The following is a 23,756-nucleotide window of genomic DNA, read 5'->3' as shown; positions in this document are numbered from 1 at the left end:
ATGTTGTGGGATTTGGAAGGCAGCAAACCTCAGTGACATTTTACATTATAATAGCCAGGTGAAGTATTGATTCTTTCTAATTTTGCTGCTACAATTAGCAGTGGGCCAGAACATACTTTAAAGTTCAAAAGAAAACTTGATACAGGTTTAACTTCTTCCCCAGTACTTCTTAGTTAGCTCAAGGCAAAGCTATTATTATTTTCATGTACTTTATTTTAAAAACGCTAAGTGCCAACACTGTAAACATTTTGTATCTTCTCAACTAAACCTTGTCTGATAACAAGGATAAGAGCAAAGATAAGCAGGAGTAATTCTGTGTATAATAAAGCTGATCTATTTATCAGCTTCTGGTTTAAATTTAAATATGATTTAAAAATAATTTTTAAAAGTCCATGCTATAATTGTAAAGACTACTTCTGTGCACTTTTAATTCTGGACACAATTCTCAATTTTCAAAATTGCATGATGGAGGTAAGAATTTAAAAAACCCACCAGAATGTAAATAACAGAAAGAACACTTTCAACTCAAAGCATCAAACGTACATTTACGTGCAGAAATCTAGACAACTATACAGGTTTTTAAGCAATCATCTGTTTTATTATACAATGCTATAAACAGAAAATGAACAGAAATACACAATATACTTACCTGTACATGTGAACCTACTTTTTTAGCTACAGATATTTATTATAGTTCATACTGACTTTAATTTTACAGTTCATAACTATGTATAACCTTATTGCAGTAAGGGCAAAATCTACATGGGGAGATTCACAGGCCAATCACATTAAGCATTGCCAGTACATTCAAAAACTGTACCTCATATACGGATGTATCTTCCCTGATCCTGTAAATTAGAGTTTCTTTACAGCTTAAGCTCATTTGCTATTTTAGATGCAATGTTCTTAAAGGCAATAGAAGTCCCGGATATTCGCTTGAAGCGGACCCCATTGAGGGACAGCCGTGGCAATTTGCAGACCTCCATCTCCCACTGCACGAGGCTATCCTGCCTGGCATCTCCATGGACACAGAAAAGCAAAAACCTCTCTTTTTGTTCATAATCACAGTTATTTGCATCTAACACTTTCCGGATTTCTCTCATCATGTCACTGGGGTCCATTGAACTAGTGGTCTTCATACTCCACGTGAACCGCAAAGAACGTGGCTTGGAATCTTTACCCTCCTCCTTGTCTCTTTCTTTTGGTTCCCCTGTTGTACTTCTGGAATAAGAGGACAGAGGGGAAAAAAAATGAAAACAAAAATTCCATTCAGCAAAGAAATCAAAACACACATAAAATCTAAGTGCTTAGATAATCCAGTGCTTAATAAAACTACCCAGTTTGCAGACTACCTTCAAGCAGATACAAAGATTTGTATCATCTTGCTGTTACAAAAACCAGACTCCAGGACGCCATCTGTTTTGACTTTTATTAATATCTTCCATTTAAAATAGCACATTTTCTTAAATATATTTGTTTGTGGGAAATAAGTTTGCATCCAAAAGTAAAAAATTTAGTACTTTTCCTCCACATTTCTCTGTTTAAGTTGGAAAATGCAGATCCTCCATTTTCTGTACATTTATACAAAATGGATACCACTAGCATGCTGCTTATAAATACACATTTTTGAAATACAATGAAAAATCTCCTTTCTTTTTTACTTTTTTTGGGTAGGAGAAGGACTGGGGACAAGGAGAGCAGTAATGGCTACAGAGGGATTACTTGTCCCTGATGATGTTGAGAAAGAACGTGGTACTGCAATGGGGTAAAGACGTCAGGCCATACCACACACAGGAGTGTAGACATTAGTTCTAATGATTTCAACGTTTTGCTAAAGATATCCTTAAAATAGTCTACAAGGCTCCACATGACCTATACTCCAACTCCCAACCCCAACCCTTCATCTATCATTTTCCTCCTTGCTCATGCCCATCAAGACCCACTGGCCTCCATACTATTCTCCGAACATACGGGGTATGCTCTTGCCTTATGGTTCTAACACAGGCTGTTCCCTCTGCCACAAATGCTTTTCCCTCACATAGCTGCATGACTAACTCCCTTACTTCTTTCAAGTTTCTGCTCACTTTCTCCACGTGGTCTACCCTAACTACCCTATTGCACCCCCAGCTCCTACACTGGCATGGCCAACCTCCTCACCCTGCTCTATTTTTTCCTCTGTAGTACTTATCATATTCTTACATAGTATTTAATTCATTTATTTATTATGTTTATTATTTATTGTCTGTCTCCACCGCTAGATTGCAAAGGCCAGGAGGGTAAGGAGTTTTGTCTGTTTTGTTCACTGATACATCTCAGACATTTAGAACTGTGCTAGGCAAACAGTAGATGATTAACACATATTTGTTAAATGAATGAACCTTATTGGATTTGCCTTATTGTAGGTCTCCCATAAATAATATAGTAACAGAAAACCTACTTCAAATAATCAAAGAAAGGTAAAATTCATAGATTACTTATGATTCAGAAGATGCTGTAATTAAATTTGTTGAGCAATTATCCAAGCATAGATGTTACAATTTTAACTTGTTAATCTATCTCACTTACATGTGATTTAAAGAAAAAAATGATGTACTTTGAAAGTTTATATTCTACTATATAAATATTTTGTATCTGTTTATAGATTTTATATCACTATTATCATATAAAGTATATTCACGTATACATTTATATGTATCAATTTTTATGTATATATTTACATATGCTTTCCTCCTCATTCCTAGATATCTGGGCTGACAAAGCTCTGCCAACTATGCAAGCTTGAGAAAAGCAGGAAAGGAGTAAGTACAGAAAATAAATTTCCAAAGTATGGAGAGTATTTATCTCAGTGGCTTCTCTATTACTCTCTTTTTTGCTCACTGAATCTAAGCCATGGCATCACAGGCCTCTGGGTGTGCAGATCCGACCAGTATCGCTCACTGGGACCACATGTACAATGCGGGCCATGGCATCAGCCTGCTAGGGCGGGGACGCACCCACGACATCACCTGATTGAACACTCATCTTAAAAACAGAACTGATGGCTAGGAAATGTAAATTACTTTCCTGAGGTCATAGAGCTAATGAGTTGGAAAGCGAAGACTAGAAATCAGATGTTTTATTCCAAGTACAGTTTTCCTTCCATTCCATCAAGGAAACCTGGTGACCTTAAGACAACAGGCACATACAAGATATTTTTCTACCTGTATCTCGAAGGCATCGCCACTGGTAACGTTAACTGTAGAAAGTGCCTGGAAATACTGACACCAATAGTAACAACTAACATTTACTGAGTACTTAGTAGGTACCAGGAACTGTTCTAAGTGCCTAACATGTATTATTTACTCATTTACCCCTCACAACAACCCTAGGAGGCAGTCAGAATGAGGACGCATGGGCACAAAGAGTTAAAGCAACTTCCTTAAAGGTATACAGCGAGGTAAGTGGTACAACACAGCCAACACCCACACCGTCTGCTATTCACCATCGTGCCCAACCATCCCTCTGAAAGCACAGAACCTCACTGTAACTGGTTTGGTCCCACCGATGCTCCTTCCTGCTTCTTCATCTGTAAAATGGACACTTTTCACTTGGTTGTTATGAGGATTAAATGACCAGCCAGTACCTTATAGATAGTAGGTATTAAATAAGTTTGCTCAAAAGCAAAACAGACGAACAGACAAAAAACCAAAGAGCAAAATTCAACAATGACCAAACAAAAGAGACATGTAGTCACATTAAAAAGATAAATGCATGCAGATTAACTGCAACATCAGCAGCGACTTGTGACCCTACACACGATTAAATGTCTCAGAGGAAAATCGAGTGGAAATACAGGATGAGATGCAAGAAGGGGGCTCAAGACTAAGTGACTAAGTGAGGGAGGAGCTGAAAACAAGAGTCCTGCATGTTTATTCAACAGGCAGAAGGAAATTAAAATGATCTGTCCTGCCTCTCTTTGGCTCCCTGCTATGGTGATTCAGGTACCTAACTCAAAAAAGAAATATTTCAACTACTACGACTAAACATATATACAGCACAGTTTGTAAAATAAAAAGACTACATAGGAATGCTCGTTAAAGTCTTTCCATACCTCATTGTGTTTTATGTTTCAAATAATTTTAAAAAGGAGAAAGTAAACTGAGGCTTGTGTTTAGCTGGTCAAATATAATTCCTGAATGAAGCTGGGCCTCTGTCCTACTGAGGAACTGCTTGTTAAGGTTCTGAGATTTATACTGGACCCCTTAATGCTGGTGTACACTCGAAATAATTGAATGCCTTCGTTTCTTAAATTTCCCATTTATAAATATGAACACAAGTACTAACATGTCACTAATGTGGTCCCCAGACCAGCGGCATCAGTGCCCCTCCCCGACAATCACAAACCCTGGGGCTGGGGCTCAGCCACCTGCTTCCTCAAGCCCTCCGCCTGATCCTGAATGTGCTCAAGTTTGAGACCCACTGCCAGAACGAATACACAGCCAGTATTAAATGTCAAGTAACCCATAAAGTACGGCAGGGTGAGAGTTTTGAAATGTGGTCCACCAATGAAGAGTCCCCTAAAATATATTACGAATATCACATCTTCCTATGTATTTGGTAACCTCCATGTTCTGCGTTATTTGACTGAGACTAATTTTTTTTTTTGCTGCGCCGCGAGGCATGCGGGGTTTTAGCTCCCCGACCACGGATCGAACCCGTGTTCCCTGCAGTGGAAGTGCAGAGTCTTAACCACTGGACTGCCAGGGAAGTCCCAAGACTGATTTTATTTACATCATTTTAGTGAGAAAAGGATCAGTACATTTTAATCTATTAATTCTTCTGCTAAGACATGTTTTTTTAAAGGACAGAAAGGCTATAAAGCATACAATTCAAAATAATGTTTAGAAAACATAAACTTAAAGTTAATAAACTTAATAAATGCCAGGCAACATTAGGAAAACCCATACCAATATAAAATTTTAAATACACATACTATCTAGTTATTAGTTCTATTCATGTTTATTAAGTGCTGTAAGTATTTCAAAAGTACGTCTTCACACACAGGGACCTAGCAGCGAAGTATTAATAGTGGCTCCTCACCTTGAAGTGTCGGCTCTGCCACTGGCTTCGCCTTCACTTGGATCCCTCAAAACAAAGTGAAGGTTGAGATTTAATGATAAAAGTGAAAAAAATACCAAGAAAACCTACATCTAAAATGATTTTAAAATAAACTTGTTGAGCAAACTTCTAGCATGACAGATTTCTATGACTAGTCAGTCTAATACCATTTCTTATGTTTTTCATCATAACCACACTTGACTACCATTTATTGAGCGTCTACTGGGTATTGCCATAGAGGAGATGCTAGGTGATGGTTTAGGATTTTTACGTGATCTTCCAATTCCCAGCCACGATTTTAAAGTCATAATTTACCTTTTGGTTTAGCTTAGTTCAATCTAAAGTCAAAACTATTTAATAATTATCGACAGCAAGATTTAACTTCATAATGGTTATTAAACTTAATTTGAGTAGTCGCTCAATTTAGAAAAATATAAATTAATCTTGTAGTTAGAAATAAAGCTCAACACATAAGTATTTCTAAAAATAAATACTAGTTTTTAAATATGCAAGTAACTTATTTCAGAAGTTATGCTAATGATTCATGCACATGATAATATATTATAGCAAACCAAACAGCCTATCCAAGCAGGTGAATCTAAAGACATGAATTCAAACTTAAACAGAAACATTGATCTTACCTGGACATCCACCTGTGAAGTAAAACCAGGAAAACTCCACTAATTGTTCTTTTGTTGAATGTAATTAGTATTTTTTAAGTCTGCCAAAATTTTAACTATTTGTCATTTTCAAAGGTAATTAAGTATCTAACGTAGGAGTATCAAGTTATAAACCAGTTTAAATATATTAAGAGAAGGCTGGTGATAGCAAAATACTATTAAATAGCTGGAAAAATCACCAATTTAAACCCTTAAGTCCACATTTTCTTAACGTTTTAACCATTCCAGAAACATTTATATTATTTACGTAAAATAAATGCAACAGGAATAAAATCAGTGCCACCTTCCTCATTCCCCAAATTAAGAAAATCCAGCAGTACAATAAGCTCTAAAACTTCAACTCATGGTTAAAAATATGAATGCCTTATATGCTTCTCAGGGTCTTTAACTATAGGGCTTTCTTGACAAACATATTATGTAAAAACCATTTTCCTATCTGAATTAAAAAGGATAATAAGATGTATTCTCACATTCAAATGGGGTTTCTTAAATTTCTATTTTTAATAACTAGCATTTTCATTGGGAAGTATAATAAAAGTTCAAAGCCATCTACACAAACCTATTTTTATTGTAGCACACTGAAATAAACGAAACATTTTTGAGCAGGCTCAAAGTGAAATGTGTATTTCGAGTTACATGTAGATGTACTGATATATACTGAAGGGCAGCCCACCAGCTGGGCAAGAAAGATAATAATGCTGTTGATTCCTGCTGCTAAGATAAAATTCCTTTAGCAGGAAGGGACATACGTCTCACTGGACTTTTCTGTCCTATTTATACTCTGCCTTATGAATCACTGCTAGCAGACTGCTGCCCAAGTGTAAGCATCAGGAATGAAACACCCCTTAGACCCTACTTCCCTTGCTGTAATTGTGGAAAAAGCAACTGACTCGTCACATCGTTTCCCATACCCTGTTCCTGCCTTCCTGGATGCCACTAGGAACACTGACTGGAAGAATTTCTGCTATTTGGCAATGGTTTCAAATAGTCCAGTTAAGTCAGCTCCAAGCAGCCATGGTGGGAGGCATCTAGGGATACAGAACGTGCCGCTGGCTGTAACAGCATATGCAATGCAGCATGGGTCTCCAATGTTTAAAACTTAAAGGAAAGCCAAATATCTTATATATAATCAGTTCAACGAATCAGGTTACTCCCTATGTAAGAACTATGGTTAAAAAATCATAAGGTTTGACCCAATCTCCTGTTTGTACAGTAGGTATATAGCACTGATCCAAAGCAAATCATTCTAAATGCTATTTAAAAGACTTTGGAAATAGTACGTCTACATCCTCCCTTGACAGATTAGTCTAGTGTAAATCACTTTCCTAATTAGAAAGTTCTTTCTTAAAACCAGAAAACAACTCTCTCATGTGGCCATTCTGGTGTCCAGCTTCTTACTGGCCAAGGAGAACTACTAGCTGGTTTCTTCTTTGTGATAATGGTTTTCAAATACATGAACAATTAACGCTGAACTATTCTTTATCCTTCTTTTCTTAAAGCTTAATAACCCAAATTCCTTTACTTTTTTCCCCTATAAAATCCTATTTTCTTCATCTTTTAAAGCCTTCAGTGGCACGTTGGGGACTTAGCTGGTCCCCGAGTCTGGAGGCGTCTTGGCCCCCGCATTGTGCTCAGAGCCAGCCCTGCCCCCCAGCACCCCGGGTGCCGGTGCGGGTCCCACGGGGGCGTCAGCGTGCAACCCCATTTCTTCAGGCTTTAGGCAGAGTGTGGAAGTGAGGAAGGCAAAGGGAACAGAGAGAAAGGCCGGGCTTGAACCCAGGATGGAATTAAGAAGACGAGACCAGTGGGAAGGACGACAACCTGACAGTTGAGTTGAGAATGTTAAATAATAAGGCACTGAGAGGTTCTCTAGCTTATCTCCAAGCCTCCAACCCCCGAAAGCTCAACATGCTGCAAATGCAGAAAGATCAGCTGCCCGTCCCGTCTGCCAGCTGCTAAAGAGCTCAGCAGGTTCAACCCCGGGATGAAAACCCATGCTTGCTTGTCTTCCTGCGTTAAGTTGTCAGGGGGGTATTAGATGGCGTCATCTCGAGCCACAAAATGCTACCCTTATGCACTGCTGAGAACGCAAACATACTTGTAAAGCCAAAGCTGTTCACAGGGTGACAAGTGGCCTCGGAGAAGAATTGAGCATTTTTTCTCTTCTCTCAGCAAATCCAGAATTAATTAAAATATGTTAAAAATCAAGACATTAAAAAACCCTATCTGATTTCTGACAAAGAACAGCAAACAACCTCCTTCCTCCCTTCTTTCCCTACCACGCCCCCCCCGCCCCCCACCAAAACCCTCTACTAGGTGACACTGTTCAAAGTGTAATAAGGGCATGGTGGAACCTTAGAAACTTCCACGCTAGCTCCCCTCACAGGCTGGCTCTGAACACTGCTATTCCCTCAACCTTGTTCTCTCTTTCAGGACCTGCCCCCTTCAGAGCACTTATCAGAATGTATTACAGGCTTATTTGTTTACTTTTTAAACTGTCTTCCACACTATTCGTCCGCTCATTAGATGAATGTTTACTGAGTGCCAGAGTACGTGTCAGAGGAAGCAGCCACTGCTCAGCAGGAGATTCAGCACAAAATAAAGCCAGCCAACAAGCCAACCGCAAACCCCTGTTCTCACGGAGCACATCTCCTCGGCAGAGATGGACGATGAACAACTACGTAAAGCAAGCATACTATCTCAGGTCGTATTAAGTGCTATAGAGAAAAATAAAGCCGGAAAAGGGAGTGTTGGGAGGGAGAGGGGATGATTTTCAACATGGGGTTGAGGAAGGCCTCGCTGAGGAAGTGACAGTCCCGCAAAGACCTGAAGGAGGTGTAGAAGCCAGCCACGCAGGTATCAGCGGAGTATGAAATCCTGAACAAGTGTGCCTGGTGTGCCCAAGGACAGTCAGGTGTCCTCTGGGACTGGTGGGGAACCAGCAAGGGAAAGAGTGGGAGAAGATGAGGTCAGAGCAGGAACGGGTGGCCAGACTACGGAGACCACTGGGAGGCTCTGAACTGGATTCTGAGTGAGATAAAAAGCAAGCTGAGGATTTTAAATCGAGGACTTACATTGTTGTGAACAGAACAGGAGGACAAGGGCAGAAGCTAGGGGACCTGAGAGCAGGTGGAAGATCAACAGTGGTTTAGACTGTGAAGGCAGTGGTAGGAGTGCTGGAAGCAGCTAAATCCTGGAACTGCTGTGAAGGCAGAGCCAACACAACCGCTCGTGGAACTGACGTGTGGTACGAAGAAAGGAGGAGTGAAGGATAATCCAGGCTCAGGGTCTGCGCACCCAGAAGGACGGTGTCGCCATTACCTAAAATGATGAAGGAGGAGGGAGGGGACAGCGTGAGGAGGAGAAGTGGGAGCTGAATTGTGGACAGGTTCTGTTTGCGAGTCTATTACACAGCCCGGTGGAGAGGCACAGTGCTGGATACGGGAGTCTGTCCTTCAGAGGAGCGGCCTGGGCTAAGCATCTAAGTTGGGATGGTTAACACATGATGGAGTTTCATGTCATGGGCCTGAATGAGATCACCAAGAGAGTGAGGATAACCAGAGAAGAGAATGTGTCCAAAGACCATGCCCTGGGGTAGGCTGGCATTTAGAGGTCAGGGGGAAGGGCAAAGAGACCTGAAAGAACCAGCAAAGGAGCCTGAGAAGGGATAGGGAGCCCGAGAGGGCGGAAGCCGAGTAAGGAAAAGGTTTCAGCCTTGTGGCGTGTCGTAAGACCATCAGCGACGTGCAGGAATGGAGGGGCTGTATCAAGAGCAGCCGGTAGAGGGCCCGGCACGTAGTAGGTCTCCACGTTTGTTGAATGCCTACATGGCAATCTTCTTGTCTGGTGTTCCTTACTACATTCCCTCTAGAATCTAAATTTTTATTGCAAAGAGGAATATTTTGCACAATGCTTAATGTACAGTTAGTAATCAAGCATTAAACTCAAAACCTGTTTTTTTTCACCTTAAAATTAATCGTGGCTTAACCAGGAGAAAGTACCAGGTTTTAAAAATGGATTTAAATTGTCAGCCAAATTCCAACTACTGATAACCTAACTACTACCCTGACGATGGCCAGCCAGCACTCCTGTCCTACTGTCACACTGACTCCGTGGGGGAGCTTTCAGGTCTTTCTCTGTCGATGTGTCATGGTAACTGCCCAAGCGGTACAACATCTCAAACTGATACGGTTAGAAACAGACGTTGCATGGGGGTATATTTAAAGTAATAAATTCAGCTGTGTGATCCTGGGCAAACTGATCCATGAACAGAGTCTATAAACAGCTCCCAGAAAAGGTGAGAGGCTAAGGGCACTGCTTCTCTTTTCCACACCCACTATCTGAAATCCTAGGAACACTAAAAACATTGAAAATTAAGTACTGAAGTACTATTTTTGCCACAAGTATAAAACTTTCTTACCCATAACTTCTTATTTCCTCAAACAACTGCCTGGTATGGAGCCTGAGCTTCCCTCCCGAGTCAGGACCCACACAGTGCCTTGCCTGCACTTTCCTTTCTGTTCACGTTCATTGTATATCATGGCTGGTGGTGTCCAGTCTGATCCTTTGGGGGCTATCCGAATCTTGAGGGCACAGATGCTGTCTCTTTATCTTTGAATCCTGCTCAGCACCTGGCACAGGGCTTGGTACATACGGGACTTTCATGGGCTTTTAGTAGGACCTGATAGCACACCAAACTTATGTCAACCTGAGCTGTGTTCAGCAACTTGTATAATCAATGTGTATTACCCACTTATGCTTAATTTTCAGAAAAGGGTACAATTTCATTATTCTACTGGATTAGGTTACTACACTTGCATTCATTTTGTGTTTACTGTGTTCTGATGTTAGGATTTTATGATGTTAAATTACGTAAGTAATCTCTGTGATTCCAATATGTAGGCTTTTTATAAGGAAGAATAAAAGGTAAACGATATATATATATATTATGTATATATATTACTAGTGAGCAATTGAAGAGTATTCTTAAGAAATACTATTTGAAGGATAAAAGTAAAGTCATATTTGATTCCTTTTTCTAAATCAAGGTTTTTAAGTAGGGGATACTCTTTGTTCGAACACACATTTTCAATGTCAAGTTTTGCTCTTTCCGCTCTATTCTACAGTATTCTTAAATTCTCATTTTGTTCTTTTGTTTTTCTTTCTTTTCCTTAAGGGAATAGACTTTATGTCTTCCTTGATCTTTTTCTTCAAACTTCTGTAAAAGAGCAAGTCTAATGAAATGTCATAAAACCATTTTGGAAAATCACTGTAGAGACTAAAGAAAACAACGCATCTTCTTTGTTAATTCCTAGAGGACAGAAAACACCACAAGATGTTGGTACTGACCTGCGGACGAATTTGGACGTTATTTTGCTTATTATACCAGTTGACGTGCCCCTCCTGGCGTGTGCAAATGCCCCCGTTTCATGCGAGGGGGAAGCGGGCGGCCCGTTGTAGGCAGCGCCACGGCGCTCGCGGAGCTGCTCCCCATGGAAGGTGCTGCGGCTGGAGCTGCCCCGGGGGAAGCGGGTTCGGTCAGGGGTGGTGGTGCTAATACTGTGAGCAGACGGGGAAGCAGCAGGCACCCGCTGGGTCGTACTGCTGGGACACATTAAGATGTATCTCTCAGAATAATGACAGAGAAAGGTTTCACTCATGCTAAAAACCAGAAGAAAATTGCCATGGCCACTTTTATTCGGCCCCATTCTATTCTTTCCCGTTACAGATGTGATGCATGGGTTGACTGTAATTACTGTTATCACCGGAGACGGATGACATTTCAGATGCAAACTAAATGCCTTTTATAAAAATTTAGTTACTAACGATTAAGAAATTACTGAAACGGGGATACAAAGATAAACACTCTTCAGTATCAGGAATGCCAAACAAGGGGGCACTGCATGCAATTTTTTTTTTTTTAAACTATTCTCTTAAACCATTCAGCAATGTAGAAGACAGATTTTACTGTTTATCAAAAAGCCTTTGAATTGAAGGCTCATTTCCTATTTATAATTTCGGCCTCAGTGATAGCAAATGCTACAGGACACCACCAATGTGATTAACAAATCTAACTATCAAACATTTTCCTGAATTTGAGAAATCTCAACATACAGAAATACCAGAAAAATAGTCATTTAACTTTATAACTGAAAGGGCTCGTCATGATCATCTGTTTCATCACTGACAGGAAAACTAAAAGTTCTTCTTAAGAACAAGTGACTGGCCAGAGCCGAGAAGATTAACCAGGTCTCAACCCCCAGTCTCGTGGGGTTTTGTTTGTTTGTTTTTAAACCATAAAAACTCAATTTAACTGAGTGATAAATTTGGCAACAACCCTCTACTTTATGGAGGGATTTAAAACAAAATCCTTGAAGAAAATTCCTCCAGAAAGTGATTTAAATTGTAAGCAACATTTCTGATAACTGCTAGGGGATGTAGTAAGTTTATGTTACAATTCAACTTTACCTCTGCCACAGATACTGAATCTTCAAAAAGCTCGTAATGTGATGGCTATCTTGTATTTTTGTATGGTGCGACATTTTTTAAAACTCTTAACGACAAACAAAATGAGATGCAACCAGCATGTTACCCGGGTCTGTAAGCTTCAGAGCTGTCTTTAATGGTCGGCAGTGTAACTTTAATAGGATGACCAGAAGCGGACATGGACTTCTGGTGGCGGGGTCGTGCTGAGGGGACAGCGGAAGCCACGGCAGAACCTGCAGAAGATATGCTGCTCGCGGACATCTCTGTGAGGCTTTCAACATAAGACAGTTGAGAAGACCGTGGAATGTAAAAAAGAAGAAAAACTGCAGTTTACTAAAATTTAAGAACTAGATTTTTAGAAGTCTAAATTGACTAATACCTTTCATGACTGAAACACTTAGAAATCAACATTAGTGCTATTATTACTGACTAACAACAATATTCTTGTCGAAAGTGTACAGGGTGAATTTACCACCACCTTCCACGGAGAAGATCTCACACACTCTTGTCCCATATATGTGAATCTGAAAAGTACGACATTATTTTTATGGATAAAATGATTATGATTAGAGACAGTTTTCACTTTCCAGCAATCACAGTTGGGTGTGATGTGTTGCTGTGGTTTATTGTCCGCTATTCAGTAAGAATTCATAATTGTAGCAAAAATCCTATCTCTGGAAACATCATCAAAACACTTTTAGTTCATATCTTTAATCAATAGGCTAAACTGTTATAGACTAAAGGAGCTGCAGATTAGGATTTAGTACAGGAAAAAGAGTAAGTTAGAAATCAATTCCCAACAGCCTTTCTAGCCTAAAGGATCTTAGGTCCAAGGAAGATTCATTTACCTTTCTATGCCTTATAATAACATGTACTTTACATGCCTATTAGCTGAGAGGAAACAAGTGTAAGAATGGTCTGTCAAGTCTGCTGAAATGACGAGGGATGGAACTAAATGGAATTTTATTAGAATAGACTCCCCCTGTCCTTTTGTAACATATGGATGAGCAGTCCTTAACTCACGATGAAAAGAACTTAGATTTTTTAAATAATAAAATATGATTTATTATTATTTAAAATAAAACACTTTGAGAAGTGTATGGTTCTCAATGATCAGTTGAGATGGCCACATCTCTTTAGAGGAAGGCAAACAAAGCCTTCACTATTTGGATATAATGATGACTTGATGGGGGGTGGGTGGGAAGGAAGAAGGTAAGAAGGAAGCAGCAAGGGTATAAAAGAGTAAGGTTCAAATAATGAAGATCAGATTAGGACGCCATGATAGGTTTTGCTATAGGGAATTATTTACTATCATATTTTATTCAGAAAAATCACAGGTTAAGACATTTATCTCCTGTTTTCTCTAAATATTTTTCCATTGCTCCATTCTGGTACAGATGAGGAGGTGCCTTAGTAAGAATGGTTGGTTGCAATCTAACTAGCTGTTTTGTGTTTCCTTTCCTCTTGACCCATTCAGCTACAGGAGTTTTACCCAGAGCACTAATGCAAAGCAATGACAAAGGTAGCCCTGCCTGTCACTGTGACAGTTACCTGCTGTCTTTTCCATTCTGCAATGCTGTGTATCGATCTGTGGTTCTTTCACAGACGTATGTATTCCTTCTTGCCATGCTACCTCCAGGATACACATTGTTCTTTAAGAAGGAAAAAAAACACAATAAAATATTCTAACTGTATTTGTGGAAAATCAGAGAAGTGAATTTAAGCTGCAAATAACTGAAAAATATCTGTGGTAGAATTTTAATTTATCAGAATCTTATATTAACAAGTTCTATCTCCCACCCCTCTCCCTTGTAGGAACAAAAGGCAAAGCATAGCAAGCATCGCACAGTTTTCTTAGCTTACTCTCCTACAGCAGTGGTGAACAGTTGTTTGGAAAAAGCTGGGTTTTATTCATGCCTTTGTAAGCTGGTGATAGGGAGAAGGCCAGGGGAGTGGCACAGGCAGCTTGAGGGGACTATGCACGAGAGACACCCCACACTATCATCACAAACAGGAAACCTGGGGCCCTGAAGATGGAAGGCCACCTGGAAGCCTGTGGGTGAACCTTCTGCACCTGCTTGGGAAAACCCCACAGCCACTGGTGATGTTAAGAGACCAAAGCTCCAGGGTCACAGGCAGGCCCAGCTGAGGACACCAACACTGTGTGCAGTGCCACCCTGGGAATACTTCCTCTTTTCAGCTACACAGATATACAGTGTTTTTTTTTTAACTAATAAATCCCTAATATTTGAACATTTAATTATTTCCTACTTTGCTCTTATAGACTACTGAGGAGGTTTAACTGGAAATTTAAAATTTAGAGGAAATTATTGATAACTGGAGATTAAAAATTTAGAGGAGAGGACTTCCCTGGTGGTGCAGTGGTTAAGAATCCACCTGCCAATGCAGGGGACACAGGTTCGAGCCCTGGTCTGGGAAGATCCCACATGCCGCGGAGCAACTAAGCCCGTGCGCCACAACTACTGAGCCTGCGCTCTAGAGCCCGCAAGCCGCAACTACTGAGCCTGTGTGCCACAACTACTGAAGCCCACGTGCCTAGAGCCTGTGCTCCGCAACTAGAGAAGCCACCGCAATGAGAAGCCCGCACACCACAACGAAGAGTAGCCCTCACTCGCCGCAACTGGAGAAAGCCCATGTGTAGCAACGAAGACCCAACACAGCCAAAAATAAATGAATGAATGAATGAATAAATTTATTAAAAAAAAAATTTAGAGGAAAAATCCTAGAAATAAATAACAGAAAATAGGGAAAAATCCTGGAAAAGTGTAAAACCGCCAAGAGATTACTAGAAGTCTGTAAAATTATCCCATGGGCACCAAATGTAGCAATATAAGAATATTCACTTTTGATAATTTCACTGTTTTGGCTGAACTGTCACATGAGTAACCTAATTTTGAACAAACTCCTTGTCAGACCATGCTACCATACATCCTTTAGAGACCTCTAAAACGTTTCTGGCTGTCTTCAGTAACACTACTTTCCTTCTCAAAGTGTGATGGGTGAACCGTTTTTCCTTCAAAACTGTGCCTTCCAGGTTTGTGATCCTCACAAGCTGCCTCCCTGGCCTTGTCCCTTTGATGGCAGTGACACTAATACTAAGTGGCTAAGAGAAGAATTTCTCTACCAGAATCTTTTAGCTTATGTTTTTTAAAAAGAAAGATAAGTGTGGCATAGTTAGTTTAAATTTAAACCAATGCCTTAGTTTTTATGCCTTTTTTAAATTAATAAATATGCTTTGAATACCCACTATGTGCATGATCACTAATGATTCTGAGGAAGCTAGTGTGTCAGTATGTAACAGGAGAACATAAATATGGGGAAACAACAGTGAACAATGCAAGGCAGCATATAGCTACGAGCTAAATAACGTGGTCCAGCAATCAGAAAGGCCAACAAGATCACTTTGGAGTGTTCAGTCCTAGGAGGCTCCATCCAGGAGGCAGGACTTGAAATGATCTATAGAAATGGGATTTTCATAATGTGAAGGGGGAACTTTAAGCAAGAGCACTGCATAAAGACAGGGGTGGAAACAGCTGAGAATATTCATGGGAAAATAAGACCAAGTTGAGTTGAATGACAGGTAATCTAGCAGAGTAGCAGGAAATAGGGGATGGAATTCTTTCTTTCTGTTATATGGGGTGATGACACTCTGGAAACTGTCCTCTAGTTGATGTTTAGATAAGAGGAAATGATGACTTGTCTAAAAAACTACTTATAAAAAATGTATTAAATCTATTATAGTTAAATCATTTCCAAACAGACCAGCTGGAATGTAAGTGGCTATATCCATTCATCCTTAAAGTGGTTATATACATCTATTTCATAGACCAGAAGGTGATGATCAAATCACATATTTTTTTAAAAATATGGTTTCCATTAACTGTGTAAGACAATGTGGGTATTGGAGAGTTTAACCCATTTACAATTAAGGCTATGCTGGGCTTTCTGGTACCTTATTTCATGTTTCTATTTAAAGTGTTTTGTTTTCTCTCTCCTTTCCTAGTTTCCATAAGCTAATCAATTCCTTTTCTTCTGTTGGTTTAAAAGTTATACATTTTATTTTTGTCCTTATATTTCTTGCCCTTAAGTTCCTGAATTTATTTTTGCTTATCACTACAGTCGTCCCTCAGTATCCGCTGGGGATTGGCTCCAGGACCCCCTGCGGATTCCAAGATCTATGGAGGCTCAAGTCCCTCATATAAAGTGGCTGAGTATAGTTGGCCCTCCGTATCCACAGGTCCCGTGTCTTCAGGTTCAACCAAACAAGGATGGACAGTGAGGGCCAACTGTACTGATTATTTACACTTACCCCTATCTTCCCTTCCAAGGCATATGCTTTTTCCTTTAATTTCTATCCCTATCCTCACTTCCTGGATATTATCCAGAATTTTGGTTCTGAATTTTCATTATTTTTTTTCTTTTTTGTGTATGTTACCACATATACACTTTAGTAAGTTAGTTGATTGCTTTCAATTCCCATATATTTTACAGCAAAACTCTAGATACCTTTCTTTTACTATAAGAGTACTTCCTCAAACAATACAGTGTTTTCAAATGGGTCACTGTATCACAAGAGTTGAGGTACTTTATTCATAAGAATATGCTTATTGTACCTTTATGTTTAAATGACAGTTTGGTTGGGTATAAAATTCTGTGTTCAATGTGCTTTTGATATTTTAAAAAAATATATATTTTTTATCCATTTATCTTCCTGCATCCATCTTACTGTTGAGAAATCAGATGTCAGTCTGCATCTTGTTCCTTTTAAGGTCATCTGCTGTCTCATTCTGGGACCTTTGAAGTTTTTCCTCTTTGCTTTTGGTATCCATATATTCCACTTTAATGAGCCCAGGAGTAGGTTTTCCTTCTTGCTTCTGTTTGCCTTTTTGAGACCTTTTAGTATGAAGTTTTCCATCTTTTTAAATTATTATTTCGTCTTCAAATATTTCCTCCCTTTCATTTTGCCCCTTTTCCTTTCTATACTCCTATTTCCTAAATGCCACTAATTCTACTTCTATCCTTTGTATATCTTAGTTTTCTTTTATATTTTCTCTTTATTCTTTGCTGCTGTCTTATAGGGGGGACGTCTCCATCTATCTTCCAGCACCCATTATATCATTTCTATAGTTTGCTGTTTTAAGTGGATAATGGGAGCTAACTCTATAAAGTAATTATTATTGTAGTCTGCCTTCATTGAACAGTTTATTTGTAAACATAAAATTAAATGCACCAATATAATATACTATCAAGTAAATATTACAAACATGAAAACTGAGGCTGGAAAGTTTAATGTACTGTTTTGTGGTAAGGTTAAATGTTATTTTAAGAATTCACATTTTTTGTTCTTAAATTGCATTTATTAGAAGCTTGGCCCCCTTTGCACGTTCTTTAAATGTATGATTCACTTCAATATTTTTAAATTTGAAAAGAAAAGATAAAATTTTTTTAAAATCTTTAAACAAAAAAATTCTGACAACAAATAACTACAGCATATTGCAATATGCCAGAATATTTACTCACACTTGGAATAGTTGAAGACTTTTTCCTTTCTGGCCCTACAAGAGGGCTTGTAGTCATCTCACTTTTTGAACCAACTGTTGTGCTGCCAAGTTTACGAGCCACATCTTTGTCCCACTCCTCTTTCTGTTCACTTTCCACGCTGTTAGCCTGAGGCCTTTTGGTATATGATACGGCAGGGGGAATGGACGGACCAGCTGTAATTTTTTAAAAAGCATAATTAGCTGAAAAGCAACTGACATATTTTCTTCTAACGAACAAAAACTCTGTACTAAAAATATCTTTATTTGCATACTTTACACTCTGAACGAAGATTAAACTGTTTGATTACAAAAATTAGGTCAGCCCCTGAAAACAGGATTATATTTATCATTCAATAATATAAACCTGTGATAACTGGGAATGATACAAGAACATAAACATGTGAACTGTATAATGCTTAACAAAAAATGCAAGTTTGGGCAGACTCAGTCTGTCTTTCCACGTATTTGACTTTTCCCCACCGTGATCACTAAAGCGTCGCTGCTTCTGATTTGCTGAGATGCTCCGCTGGACCTTCAGGTGAGCAGGGGACTGCAGAGTGCTGTTGTTTAAGTCACTGTTGGGCCGTGACCTCTGACACAAGTTTCCACTGGATAATGATTCACCACCTTCAAACTATAAGAAGAAAGACCACCAGCATTTTAAAATTAAAAAAAGTTCATAGAAACAATATGCATGCTTGATTTTTCTAATTTATTCCAAGTCGTACAAGGAGTAATCAGAACTAAGAAAATTAAAAAGTTTGGATACAGAACTGCAAGTTGGCAAACAGGAAGGGAGAGAACTGGATAGAACATCGTTCCACAAGTACATGTCATCTTCTGTTATCTTGTACAAATGGCTTTGGGTCCTTCTGGGTCCAAATAATAGCTACCAATTATTGAATGGTTATTATATACTAGCCGCCATGCTGAACTTTTTATATATGTTACTTTGTTTAATCATTACAACAAACCTATGATCTATTAACCTGCACTTTTTAGATGGAAAAACTGAGGTTAAGAGATTCAAGAGACATCTTTGGGATTCAAATTCAGGTATAGTTGAGATTCAAACTCAGGATGAAATCTAAAATTTTAACTTCATACACACACACAAACAAACACACATTTTTTGTTTTGTTTTGCTTTCTCCACCACATTTACAGAACAAAATTTGGTTTATTGGCTCTGATCAAGAAATTGCATCTACTTAGAGCTAAGCATGGTGTACTGGGGATTGATACACTTTCCCTCTCTCTGTAACAAAGAAGTATTTTGTTGCCAACAAACTTCTGACTTAATCACTGGCAATTCTAATGGGAAATCTAAATTCATATGTAAAGTTGCTAATGATAAAGAGCAGAGAAATACTGATGATGAAAATTTTAATAGATAACAGCTACCACAGAGCACATAGTAGTGTGCCAGGAGCTGTTCTGAGGACTTGAGAAGTATTAATTCCTTTAAACCCTCTCAGTGACCCTAAGAGATAGGTACTATTGTCACCCTCATTTTATAGATCAGGAAACTGAGGCCCAGAGAAATTAAGTAAATTGCCTAAGTCACACAGTTAGTTAGTGGCTGTGCTGGGGTGGGGGAGGGGTGGGAATTCAAACCCAGTGACCCTGGCTCCAAAGTTCAGGCTCTTACTACTTATAGTAGCTTCGGTTGTTTATATTCAACGCAATTCAAACTTCATTTTAATTCATGCACGGGCTGGGTTGTATGCTTATAAAATTAGTGTTTCCTTTATACTTAAATTAATAGAAAAATTAAAGATCTCAGGAGTGAAATCTAAAATCTAGGTAGAAACAGTTCAGACTTTAGAGATAACTATTTGTACTATTCCCCACTTCTTAAAATTCTCTTGGCTTGGCTTCTTTGACACCACTTTCCTAGCTATTAGCATCTCTACTGAAGATCTCTCTCCTCCGCTATAGTAGTACCTACCTGGTAGGGTCATTGAGAGGATTAGATGAATTAATACACGTAAAGTCCTTAAAACAGTTCCTGGCACATTACTGTGTGGCCCTCTGATGATGAATCCCAAATTTATTAATGCTATTCAACTCATTCCCTTCAGATCCAGATCTTTATATCCAAATGTCTACTGAACAGCTCCAACCAACAGGAATATCAAATTCAACCACCCGGAACTGAACAAACCTCCCATCTTCCCCCTAAGGTTCACTCTTTTCCTATCTTGGCAAATACATCTTACAAAACCAGTCACCTATGCTAGAAATCTGAGAGTCTCTTATCCTTCATTTCCAACAGGTTATCAAATACTATTAATTCAACCTCTTACGTGTCTTGGCCTGTTGTGGGTGCCTGTCCCCTTATGTCCCTGAGTATCCTGTACATCCCCCTAATCAGAGCACGTTCCACACTGTACCACACTGTGGACTGATTCTCTCCCCTCTAGACTGAGGGCTCCTTGAGAGCAGAGACCTTCTAATCTTTCTATTCCAGTACTTAGCATAGTTTCTGGTACAGAGTAGGCTCAATAAATGTCAGCTGAATGTACTGATTCACTAATAGTTACTATCTAATTATAAATAATTTCATCCTAGTCTACAAAATGCCTCCCACAGATGTCTAATTTTCAACCAACTGTCAAAGCTCTGGGCTGTTCTTGACTCTCGATTTATACCTTTATATTTGCTGTCCCAAAGGATCATCAAAGGTTCAATCACAATTGGCAGAGAGTGACTTCCTTACTCTCTCTCCCTATTATAGACCTCGACTGGACTTGAGAATTTCCAATTGAACCTATCAAAACACTTGACACTCTACAAGGCAAAATATATCACCTAACAACCTTTTCCTGGGTTCCCACCTATACATTTTGTTTTCAATGCTGTCACCTCCTTTTGTTTCAGTTGCTGTCTTTTCTGCCCACCCAAAATAACCGTGTTACCTCTGGCAGGGCTGTTGCACTTGGGCTGCCCGAGCCATTCTCAAAGACGTGACTGTGAACAGGGCCTCTCAGAGCTAAGCAAGGCTCTACGCCTGCTCTTTCAAAACAGAATCTCTCAGTATTCAGAAATAAGATTAGTTCACAACTCAGCAACTTGAATTTTGAATTCTGATAAATAAGAATGTTAGGGTCTTTGTATTATTTTTGATACAACCTAAAATATATTTGCTAACATTATATCTATACTTAGTTGTGACTTAGCTCAAGAAATAATTCACATTAATCTGAAAAGGTGAAAAACTTACTTCAGGTGGTTTTCTACCTAGAAGAATATAAGTAGCCATGACTTCATCATATTTCTGATTTATTAAGGCATCATTTATCTCATCTCGTGCAAAACCCATGGTGACCATGATGTCTAGAAATAAAAAACAACAAAATGCAAATTTTCAGAAAATGGGTTTATTTTAGTAAAGAAACCAACGAAAATGGGCAAGTTTGCCCACATCAGATATGAAAACTAAATTCTGAAAATTTAAAGTGTAACTTTAATTATAAAACTTCTGGATTACTAACATACAGACACTGTGTAGTTACAGATACTGTACATCCCCAGTTCTTCATGCAGAAATTATCTACATTGTGGGTTAATATATTCACAGGCTACTCCATTTCTCATTGCCCAGCACATCCTTGAGCTGAGTTCCTTTATCCAGCTAGACGTAGTACCTGTCTCTCTGTGACACACACAGAACACCTTCTCTCTCAACACACCCTCAGCCACTCATGGAGTGGTTTCTCTCATCTCTTCACAATTTCTGCTTTACTCTTTGGAAGGCTTGAGTCCCACAGTTCTTCCGATCAGATTCCTAACACCCTACAATGCTCCTCCTCAGCCATTCTGCCTTCAAGCCAGACAGGAGATGACTCATCTGTGAGTTGTTGATGGTTTTGGGAATGAAGAGAGGGAACCGGTTGGGAGTAGAGCACTGACTGGGTGTGGGAGGATGGACCCTGCTGAGATAGTGGGAAACAAAGGGGGAGCCAAAGCGTTCCTCCCTCTAACTCAGTGCCTCCACATTTTTGGTTAAAATACATGCTATGTTTTGCTGATATTTATCAGTCTGATCAGTGCTGATTCTTAAATCAGTCATTCCTCCTGTTAGGAATTGCTGAAAGAAAAGAATGAGGTTTATCTACATTATCTTAATTTTTGTATCACTGTTGCCAACAACTGGTTTAGATTATAATATATGAGAACAAAATAAGGAACTTGAATTTTGCAATGTTTAGTGTATATCTGGAGAAAGAAAAGATGATAAAGCAAGTATTTTTCAAATAAAAATTGCTTCCCATTTACATTTTAAACACGATTTTGGTAGACTAAAGGACTCTCACTTTTAGCCTAGGGACCACCCCTTTCACAATACTTAAATACTTACCTATTCTTTTTATGTCATTGAAATCTGGTTCAGGCTCAGCATATGGCTTTAGCTCTTCTTCTTCATGACCAACATTCATCCATCGATCTTTCATTATTTGCTAGGAAATAAACTCTACATTATGTTTGGCCAATCAGAACATTCAACCACTTATATTAGCTCTTTTTTAGTAAACGTGAAATTTATTGGTTCAGTCAACAAGAATCGTGATGTTTTCAAACTAAAGTTACTGTTTCTAGCTTGATTAACAGGTCAACAGGAGGTGTTAGATTTTGGGACATACTTATATATCTTACGACAACTCTAACCATCATCCCACACACTCACCAAATGAACTGATTCAAAATATACTGCCTGCTGTCTGTGCTCCTCTAAAAGGAATATTTTCACGTTTGAAAATTTTAACATAAAAACCTACTGATTTTAACCTCTGCTTCAATTTTACATTTAAGATTAATGAAGAGATTTTTTTTTTTCCTGGTCTTCTACCAAATGTACACCTGTAATTTTAAAGTCGTCACTTACTAAAACATTAGGAAAGAAGAGATCATGGGAAATGGAAATCAGAGTTAGTAATGACCATATAGCTCAGAGAACATGGGAAGAGGGAACGATCAAGATTTAAGCCTGGAATTAGGAATTAGTAAGAATCAGGGTGAAAACAGACGTTGGTGTGCATTACCAGAGTCCAATTTAAGCTGAGACTGTGAAACAACAGTCAATCCCGCGCTGTTAAAAGGCAACCCAGAGGGGGCAGCCTATGGAATGAGGCAACTACTGGCAAACCATATATCAGATAAGGGGTTAATATCCAGAATATATAAAGAACTCCTACAACTCAGTAACAACAAAAACCTGCCCAATTAAAAAAATGGGCAAAGAACTTGAATAGATATTTCTCCAAAGAATATATACAAATAGCCAACAAGCATATAAGATGCTCAACATCACTAATCATCAGGAAAATCAAAACCACAATGAGATATCACTTCATATCTGTCAGGATGGCCAGTGTTGAAAAAAATGAAAATAACAAGCGTTGGTGAGAATGCGAAGAACCTGGAACCCTTGTGCGCTGTTGATGTGACTGTAAAATGGCGTTGCCGCTGTGGTAAACAGTATGGAGGTTCCTCAATAAGCTAAAAATGGAACTATTACATGATTCAGCAACCCCACTTCTGGGTACCTATCCAAAAGAACGGGAAACAGGATCCTGAGGAGGTATTTCATACCCATGTTCACTGCAGTGTTATTCAAAATAGCCAAGATGCAGAAACAATCTAAATGTCTGATGGATGAATGGATGGATAAAGAAAATGTGGTAAATACATACAATGGAACATTACTCAGCCTTAGAAAAGAAGGGAGTTCTGTCATATGCTATAACACAGATGAAACTGGAGGACACTGTTAAGGGAAATAAGCCAATCACAAAAAGACTAATACTGCACGACTCTACTTATATAAAGTATCTAAAACAATCAAACTCATAGCAACAGGAGGTAGAATGGTGCTTGCCAGGGGCTAGGAGGAGGGGGCAAGAGGGAGCTGCTGTTCGATGGTACGGAGT

General features: G+C 39.0%; 1 protein-coding gene across 3 annotated transcripts in view; it reads right to left on the bottom strand.

Annotated features, from left to right (window-relative positions):
* Window positions 1–657: 657 nt before the first annotated feature.
* The window catches only part of MARK1 (microtubule affinity regulating kinase 1), a 143,185-nt gene continuing 120,086 nt past the window's right edge, over window positions 658–23,756 (bottom strand). For 2 of the 3 annotated variants that reach the window (XM_061185322.1, XM_061185324.1), the window contains 9 exons: window positions 22,187–22,286; window positions 21,050–21,162; window positions 18,305–18,458; window positions 17,805–17,998; window positions 13,815–13,915; window positions 12,370–12,534; window positions 11,127–11,378; window positions 5,080–5,124; window positions 658–1,221 (listed from right to left, as the gene is read on the bottom strand). In XM_061185322.1, coding sequence (XP_061041305.1) covers window positions 867–1,221; window positions 5,080–5,124; window positions 11,127–11,378; window positions 12,370–12,534; window positions 13,815–13,915; window positions 17,805–17,998; window positions 18,305–18,458; window positions 21,050–21,162; window positions 22,187–22,286 — 1,479 coding nt within the window. In that variant the 3' untranslated portion in view covers window positions 658–866. The remainder of the gene's footprint in view (window positions 1,222–5,079; window positions 5,125–11,126; window positions 11,379–12,369; window positions 12,535–13,814; window positions 13,916–17,804; window positions 17,999–18,304; window positions 18,459–21,049; window positions 21,163–22,186; window positions 22,287–23,756) is intronic. The other variant, XM_061185323.1, reaches the window with a different exon arrangement.

This window comes from Eubalaena glacialis, chromosome 3 (genome assembly GCF_028564815.1).
Source record: "Eubalaena glacialis isolate mEubGla1 chromosome 3, mEubGla1.1.hap2.+ XY, whole genome shotgun sequence".
Classification (NCBI taxonomy): domain Eukaryota; kingdom Metazoa; phylum Chordata; class Mammalia; order Artiodactyla; family Balaenidae; genus Eubalaena; species Eubalaena glacialis.
The sequence above is the reverse complement of the archived record's forward strand: the minus strand, read 5'-3'. Positions and strand labels throughout refer to the sequence as shown.